This window comes from Mixophyes fleayi, chromosome 1 (genome assembly GCF_038048845.1).
Source record: "Mixophyes fleayi isolate aMixFle1 chromosome 1, aMixFle1.hap1, whole genome shotgun sequence".
Classification (NCBI taxonomy): domain Eukaryota; kingdom Metazoa; phylum Chordata; class Amphibia; order Anura; family Limnodynastidae; genus Mixophyes; species Mixophyes fleayi.
In genome coordinates this window covers 206,554,554-206,564,017 of record NC_134402.1, presented here as the reverse complement: position 1 = coordinate 206,564,017, position 9,464 = coordinate 206,554,554, and the positions used below count along the sequence as shown (strand labels likewise).

General features: G+C 43.9%; 1 protein-coding gene across 1 annotated transcript in view; it reads right to left on the bottom strand.

Annotated features, from left to right (window-relative positions):
• Positions 1–314: 314 nt before the first annotated feature.
• Positions 315–9,464, bottom strand: part of APBA3 (amyloid beta precursor protein binding family A member 3) — a 47,720-nt gene continuing 38,570 nt past the window's right edge. The window contains exons 3-5 of the mRNA XM_075201933.1: positions 6,660–6,805; positions 631–717; positions 315–524 (exon numbers count right to left, since the gene is read on the bottom strand). Of these exons, the coding sequence (XP_075058034.1) occupies positions 315–524; positions 631–717; positions 6,660–6,805 (443 nt within the window). The remainder of the gene's footprint in view (positions 525–630; positions 718–6,659; positions 6,806–9,464) is intronic.

The window sequence follows — 9,464 nt, the reverse complement described above, 5'->3', positions numbered from 1 at the left end:
ATATGTATATGTATATATATATATATATATATATATATATATATATATATATATATATATATATACACACATATATATAGCTAAGGGTTGTTCTGGGACTGACTCCTTAAAACTGGACTTTATACATTACCTACACCAGTTGTCTATTCAAATTGTATTTACGTTGTGGTAATTAGCGCCATTATATATATCTTTTTTTGATATATAGATATATATATATATATATATATATATATATATATATATTATTATTTTAAAAACAAATGTATAAAATTCATGGCTTTAAATATAAAAAAAAAAAACAATGTTTGACTTTAACATGCCCACTTTTTTTTTTTTATTACACCCAATAATGGACTCACATCAACTGACTGGAAGACATGGCACAGCATCTTATGTGGCCTTTTGTGGCAAGATGACTGATCCAGGCTGCGGGGTGATTTCCTCCGTGCCATAATAACCACAATACTGTCTATGTCAGCTGTGTACGAGATTGTTTGCAATTGGTGCTCCATAACGGCCTCCTAAAATGGAGACAATAAAAAATATTAAAGTTCAGAAAAACATTAGTGAATTATGCACACACCAGGCATAGTAAGTAATATACAGTTACACCACATAAGCTCTGACCTGACTATCTGCAATCAGAACTTTTACGCATTGTGTGGAAACCATAACATCCACCTCTGTCGTAGGTTGAGATTCTCCAGCTGGTGCCTGAGAGGGGTAAATAGGAATACTAAATAGGAAGAAACCCATTGCTATTAGGGAGGAAAAAAGGATTTTTATACTTCCGTAAAATCAGTTTCCCTTAATCCATTGGCGGACACTGGGACCATTGGGGTATAGAGTAGGGACAGGCACTTTAACTTTAGTTAAACCAAGCCCTGGCTCCACCCCCTCTATACCCCACCTCCTGCTAGAGCCCTGTCTATGTTTAACCAAGCCCACAGAAAGGGAGATAGAGAGAAACTCAAGAAAAGAGAATAAAATTTACAATACAACATACTCTTAAAAACCATACAACATGTCAATCAGAAGGAGAAACCAGAGCGTTTAAGGGTGGGCGCCTGGTGTCCCCCAATGGATTAAGAGAAACGGATTTTACGTAAGTATAAAAATCCCATTTTCTCCAACATCCTTGAGGGACACCGGGAACATCCCAAAGCTATCCTCACGGGAGGGAACGATCAGAAGAAACGGCACAAAGAACCTTTCTCCCAAAACTTGCATCCCTGGATGCAAACACATTAAATTTGTAAAACTTAGTGAATGTGTGTACAGACGACCACGTGGCCTCTTTAAACAGCTGTTCACTGGAGGCACCATGTCGGGCCGCCCAGGAAGCATTCACAGACCTTGTAGAATGCGCCCGGAGATTATCTGGGACAGGCTCCCCAGCCGCACTATAAGACTGACGGATAACAGCCGTAATCCACCTAGCAATAGTCACTTTAGAAGCTGGCCAGCCTCTTTTGTGAGCATCATAGAGAATCAAAAGATCCTCAGTCTTGCGCAGTTTCTGTGATCTTTTAACATAAAATCGCAAGGCACAAACTACATCAAGATAACGAATAGACTCATCGTTATCAAAAGACAAGGAATCAGTCAGAGCCGGAATGACAATGTCCTGATTCAGATGAAATCTAGTCACAACTGTAGGAAGGAAAGAAGGCTTAGTTCGAAGAACTGCCCTATCCTTATGAAAAACCAGCAGAGGAGACTTGCAAGACAAAGCCGAAAGCTCTGAAACGCTGCGTGCGGTAGAAATGGAAAAAGAAAAAACGTTTTCCAAGATAGAAATTTGAAATCCACAGAATTCAGGGGTTTAAACGGTGGATGCTGTAAAGCCCTCAACACCAAATTTAAATCCCATGGTGGAACCGGAGGAACATAAGGAGGTTGAACATGGAGAACACCTTGAATGAAAGTTTGCACATCAGGAATGACAGCAAGTTATCGCTGAAAGAAGACCGAAAGAGCCGACACCTGACCCTTAAAAGAGCTAAGACGCAAACCTGCATCCAAGCTATCCTGCAAGAACCTGAGCAACCTCGCCAAATTAAAAGAAGTAGGATATCCCTTCTTTTCATACCAACCAATATATGTCCTCCAGACTCAATGGTATATTTTTGCCGAAGCAGGTTTCCGAGCGCGGAGCATGGTCTGCACCACCCGATCTGAAAACCGCTTAGTTCTTAGGATCCTGGCCTCAACAGCCACGCAATTAAAGCCAGGAGTCCCAAACCTAGATGACGAAAGGGACCCCGAGTCAACAGGTCTGGGCGTATCGACAACCCCCACGACCGACCTAATGCCATGAAGAGCACGTCAGTGTACCAGGCCCTGCGCGGAAAATCCGGTGCTACTAGAAGCACTGGAACACCCTCTCTTTTCACCTTTTTCAGTACTCGTGGAAGCATGGCTATCGGAGGAAAAAGGTACACTAAGTGGTACCTCCAAGGAACGGACATCGCATCTACCGCGACTGCACCGGGATCTAATGCGCGGGAACAGTAGCGGGGAACCTTGTAATTCAACTGAGATGCCATCATGTCGACATCAGGCTGACCCCATCTCTCCACTAACAGATGAAACACCTCCGGATGGAGAGACCATTCCCCTGAATGCAGAGTCTGCCTGCTTAGGAAGTCTGCTTCCCAATTTTAAAAGATCCATTGAAAAATCTTGCGAGTGTCCCTCATGGCCAAGGGACTCTTGGTGCCGCCCTGATGATTGAGATCTGCCACAGCTGTGACATTGTCTGACTGGATCTTCACTGGCCTTCCCTGCAGAAAGTGTTGAGCACTCGTAAGAGCATGAAACACCGCTCTCAGTTTTAAGACATTTATAGGAAGCTTAGATTTTTCCAAAGCCCCTGAAACCGAGCGTGAAGACAGCCAGCCCCCCAACCTCGAAAGCTGACATCCGTTATTAGAATCCAATTCCAAATTGAGAATTCGCGTCCCCTGGCGAGGTTCTGTTTGTGTAACCACCAAAGGAGCGACTGACGTGTCTGCAGAGACAGGCGGAAAATTTGACTTGCCAAATTCCGATAGGATTTGTTCCATTGCAACAGAAGATCCAATTGGAACTGCCATGCATGGAACTGAGCAAACTGAATTGCCTCGAATGACGATACCATCTTGCCCATAAGTCTCATGGCAAAATGAATAGAAGGTGTTCTTGCCCCCAACAGAGATTTCACCATCCTCTGCAAGGCTTGGATCTTGTCCCGAGCAAAGAACACCCGTCGCAGTCGGGTGTCGAATAAGAGTTCCAGAAACACCATCCGCTGGGATGGGATCAACTTGGATTTCTTGAAGTTGATAATCCAACCGTGAGACTCAAGAGTCTGGATTACTACCTGAATATGCAACAGAAGCCTCTCTGAAGAATCTGCCTTTAAAAGAAGATCGTCCAGGTAAGGGATGATTGTAATTCCCTTGGCCCTTAGCAGAGCCGCCATAACCGCCATGATCTTGGTAAAGATACGTGGGGCTTTGGCCAGACTGAACGGAAGAGCCTGAAATTGGAAGTGCTCTGATCGGAATGCAAACCTCAAAAGGGACCGATGACCCTTCCAAATAGGCACGTGGAGATGTGCATCCTTGATGTCTAGAGCCACCATAAAAACTCTCCTTGTTCCATGCAGAGAATGACCAAGCGTAACGACTCCATTTTGAAGCTGGGCACTCTGACCTGGGTGTTCAAATCTTTCAGATTGAGAATTGGTCTAAAAGACCCGTCTGGTTTCGGCACAAGAAAAAGGTTGAAATAAAATCCCAAACCTTTTTGAGAATGAGGAACCGGAACAATCACACCGGAAGAAAGAAGAGTGAATCGCTTCTTTTAACGCCAGTCTTTTCTTTGGACAAGCCAGAAACCCTGTGGAAAAGAACCGTCTGGGAGGAAGACCAACCAGCTCGATCTTCTAACCCTGGTTCACCACCCCCCGAATCCAGACATCGGTGCTCAACTGAAACCACCGATCTCTGAACAAAAGGAGACAAGCTCCTACCACTGACGACAGTGGAGGAGCAAAATGCCCTTCATGCGGACTGTTTGTCTGCCGGCTTTGCTGCAGGACATCGAGCAGATCAGGTCTGATGCCCCCGCTGCAAACCACCTCTAGGGGCGGATGACTTACCTCTAGAAGATTGGCTTGAGGAATATTGTCCCCGAAATCTTCCTGCAGAACGAAAGGCCCGAAATCTGGACATCCTCTGCTTGGGAGCATTGAAAGGTAGGAAAGTCCTCTTACCCCCTGTTGCTTGACTGATAATGGAGTCAAGCTGCGGTCCAAAACAACACACCTCCTGAAAAAGGAATGGACTCAAGAGCCTTTTTAGACTCTACATCTGCATCCTAGGACATAAGCAGGAGAGTACGAAGAGCTGAAACTGCAGAGGCAGAAATGCGTGCCTCAATCAGCCCTGCGTCCATAGCAGCCTCTCCTAAATAATCTGTTGCTCTCTGAATCTGCTCCAGTAATGGAAGCAGTTTAGAGGACGGCCTCCCTGCCAACAAACCTTCAGACAGCTGTTCTGACCAGCATTCAACAGCTTTGTTAACCCACGCTGATGCCAACGCAGGCCTCAAAGAAGCACCTGCTGCCACAAAAATGGACTTAAGGATGGTACAGATCAGAAGGTAGAGACCATTCTTAAGAGTGGCCTGGTTAGGAAGAGGAATAGTAGTTACCTTGGCTAACCTTGCCGCATCCACCCAAGGAAGCGTCTCCCATTTAGCGAGAACTTAAGGGGGAAAGTGGTAACACAACTGCAGTCGCCAAGACACCTGGAACTTCCTGTCTGGAAAAGCCCAAGGATCTGACAACAAATCTTCCAATTGGGAAGAAGCCGGGAAAGAAAGGGCCTTTTTCTTGCGCCACACAAAAAGAGAAGAATCTGCAACCTCAGGCACTTCTTCCATAGGAACCTGACGCACAGCCTGAATTAACTCCTCCACACTCCCAACGGTAACTCACCCTCCTCCTGGGAACCACCATCAGAATCTGACTCATTCCCCTGAAGAGGTGCCGCCACCCTCTTACGCTTACGTGAGGCCGCCACTAAACCTTGTACCGAGGATGCAAGACCCTGCACCCAGGCTGGTTCTACAGACTCCACTGGAGCAGAAACAGGCAAAACCTGAGTTTGCGAATTGGAAGTCATGTCATTCGCAACCGAGGAAGCTGAATCTGGAGCAGCTTCAGACCGTACCATCTGAGCAAGCTCTGCAACTGTATTAAAGAGAGACTGAGCCCAGGCAGGTTCCTCAGTGTGTGAACAAGCAGTTGCTGTTTCAACATGTGTGGACTCCGTGGGCCGACAGGTTATGCACAGAGTCTGCGCAACTGACTGCCTAGATGGTAACTTAGCGTGACAGACAGCACAGGTGAAACTTGGCATAGAAGTAACACCAGCCCTACCATGCAAAGATTTCTCCCTCTCTGACATGTTAACAGATGGGACAAAAACAGCACAGTGTAATACACACACAACACAGATAACAAGCAGCACACAAACTACAAAAGAAAATGAGCCTGCAATACAGCCAAAAGCTCCCAATTGTAAAAGACAAACTTTTTTTTTTTTCAAACAATCACCCCAACCCTTTACCTTACAGGATATAAAAGGGGAGAAGCTGGATCTTTTAAAATGGCTGTCTATTCTGGTGTCTGCACATGAGGAGTGAGAGACCACCATAGAGGAAGTGCATGAGGAAACCACTCTCCCCAGGGCCCAGCACTGGATTGGCTATCGTCTGATTCTGACAACCTCCTCACCCAATCCAGAGCCTAGCAGCGCTCACAAGTTAGTGATCCTTACCTGACCCTGTTCCCTGAGCAAAAAATAGATAGATACTTTCTTTAAAAACAAAATTACTGCTTTTAGTAAAAAGCAGCCTGCTGAGGGAACCACTGCGATTTCTACCCCCCCTCTCTCTCAGCACTATGCTGAGAGAGGGTTTCACTTACCTGCTGCCAACCCTCCAGACGCAGTGTGTGCAGGAAGCCTTGCTATCCGCACATGGAGGGTGGACACAGCCTGCGGCGACTGTGCCCGGCTCCAAGAAGTGCTAAGAGATCGGCAGAGGGAGCAGGCAGAAGGAGGCACCTCCACGGCACCTCCGCTCCCCCCCCGAAGACAGCGCACAGCCATCCATGCTGTGCGCTACACATAGAGGCTCCACCCGCTGTTAATCCACTCTCCCTGCCAGCAGCAGCCGCGGGAGAGTGGTAAAGATAGAGCCCGTAGAGAGGAAGGGGAAGCATGCTTACCCTGACTCCTCTCAAAACAGCCGGCAACAGGACCTCTGACTGACAACCGGCTACGTTGCTCAGAGAGCCGCCGGCTGTCAGACCCACGGAGACACAAGTCTCCGATAACATAAAATAAATAAAAAGTTAAAATAAATCAAAATTGGCTGCTAAGCAGCCCAGTGCACAGCCCGTTCGCTGGGCACTTAAACTAGACTGGGCTCTAGCAGGAGGTGGGGAGGGGGAGGATCCAGGGCTTGGTTTAACTAAAGTTAAAGTGCCAGTTCGTCTGTCCTTACTCTATACCCCAATGTTCCCGGTGTCCCCCAAGATTGTTAGAGAAACAATATTTTGTAAATCTGATACCTATGTCTTGTTTAGCCTGTCCACTCACCTTCACCCTATCCACTGCCTCTTGTGCCTGTTGCATGCGTGTACTGGGCATTTGGTGTCTCTCACATTGTAGCTGTGTAGATCCCAAGTATTTGGCCCCAAAAACAACCCCATCCAGCAAATCCTCTGGTTCACAAGGGCCAGGCACTAATTGAGAGAGACAAAGATAATGAGACTCCCCTTCATTAATATCCTGGACATACTCTATAACATAAATTTGAACTTATATACTTCACATTCATTGATTTTACATAATACTTTAAAATGAAAACAAACATAAATCAACTTACTTTTTTTTATTACACATATTTTAGTTACACTGATTACAATCAGAATACAATTATTTATACTTTTATGTATTCAATGTTGTTAACTTCCTGGACCTTCAATAAAAAAATCTGGGTACATATTTAATTGAATGGGCCACTAAATTGAATGTTTACATTTCCATATATGAAGCATAAAGGTAAAATGCATTGTTGAATAGGTACCTGAGATTATATTGCAGCTGTAATAAAATATTACCTCCCCACTCCACTACAATCAACTGAAGCTCCTTCCACATCTCTAGGACAGTGTCCTAATGAGATCTGATGCAATCAAAAAACCTAGGGCTACAGTTATATGAGCTGCTGTGACATCAGTTGCCCTGCCCGTGTATAAATCCACCAATTCACACATTGTATTTTTTGCATAGCAAGCCTGTGAGTTACTGTATGCCTGTTTAGATCAACAAAACCTCCCTAAAATGTTAATCTGATTTAGAGGGGTGAAAAAGAACATGATGAACATGTGTCACTCCACATCAAATCAACACATGGTGTCAAAATGACCGTTTCATATTGTAATGAAATTTTGTATAATAAATGCTGCCATGGGTGTAAAGAATCCCCCCAAATCTTAGGCTGATATGTACACTGGTTTTGTAGTTATGTGCCTTTAAACCTGCAATTTTTTTACGAAAATTTAGCTTTTAATGTTTTTTTAAATTCTATTGGTAGCTCACCTGATTGAACTAGAGTTGGACAAGGTCTCATTTGAACCTCTTTTTATGGGCTTTCATATATAAAGACAGCAGTATGTTTTACTAAAATTTTAAAATGTAAAATTTTCAAAATCAAAATTTAGATTTTTTTAAAAAAGCCATATTTTTACATTTTTGAAAAACATCTCAACTTGTTGTTAATAAATAGCCAAAGTTTTATTTTGGGATCATGATGGAATCATCTGCTACAAGAGCTTTCAATTTTTAGTAATTCATGAAAAACTTTATTTATTGAGGCCCTGCACATCTGAGAAAATCATCAGAACAATATTTTTGTTCAGTTCACTTCATAAGATGATCGCACGATCCTCCACAGGTGTGGGGGAACATAATTTACAGATAGCGCCTGCACCCACTTCTATGCAGGCGTGTAAACTTAAGTGGAAGGATACTCTACATGGAAAGACACTTCAATTGTGTTGGATAGGCCCACCTTTTACATTAACCTAGACAACTACAAGTGGTCAGGTTAGGTTTGGGTGGGCTTTAATTAGTGAAGAAAAGCTCCTTGGTAACTAATTTAAGTCCACTCAAACCTAATCTGACCCTGGACCATTTGTGTCACATTTTAAAAAAGCAGAAGGTTTAATTACAGTGGAGTATCAGACTGGGAGAATGTGTGCTGGTAGCAGGAAGAAACAGCAACTTGGAGAAGAGGTGCTGGGAGGGAGAGACACAACAGACTATACCGGCATCCCGAACTGGGTTTCTTCTGGGTCACTGACGCTGCTAGTGTACCTCGTTGCTGATGTACCTGTGCCGGTAACTCCGGAGCTCTTACTATGGATCCGGGTTGCTGTGAATGGATTCCCCTGGCCTATCACACTAACCAGGCTGCATGGGTAGCAGGTAGAGCGGTGGTACTGGAAAAGCTTGGGTCCAAACCTCAGACACAGCCGGAGAATGGATTAGATTTGGGTCTAATCTGTAGATCACAGGAATACAGCGATATTGAAGATGTTTCCAAGCAGGTCTTTGAAGAAAGATGGTTTATTTGCTCACACACACACTGGTGGAAGATATCAGCGTGATCAGGTCAGATGAAATTCAGAAGAACAATACATTTCAGTGTACAAGTCAGAGCATTTATACCTTTCAGACACATGCTATTTTAAGCATCAGGATATACTCTATTAACACAAACATAAATTTACATGCATTGAAAAACCACTAGTATTTATACTTAGCTATGAAATTCTTAAAAACCTTGCTGTGACTTCCTGCATCTTTGAGATGCAGGAAATTTAGCAGCACGTTTTAAATTAAACCTTCCTGTCTCCAAGTTAAACCTCACACATCAAAAGATCTAACATGTGGCCATTCATCAGACCATTCGGAATACATATTCACACAAAACAACAAAAACCAAAACAAGCTAGTTTCCCACATCACAATACACAAGAGGCTTTGTAAACACAGGCTCATTGTAACAGATATATGCATCAGAAATAGGCATTTCCTATAGCAAGGTTAAACAGAAAAACAAATTTTCTACTCTGGTCTCAGAGATAACGATTTACCTATCTCACAATATAAACAATATAAAAAAATAAGTGCAAATGCAATTACATAAATAAGTGCCCTGCGCTAATTTTTTACCAAAAGTTATTTAATAGTGATCCAGTCACACCCCTCCCCCCATTGTCCATGCGGAAACCAGGGTGCAATGTCCAAAGATTTGGCTCCTGGTCCGCAGTACCCTAGGGTTACAGGAGGGGATCAGGCGGATCTGGCTCTTCCTGCCGCGACAGCCTATACAAA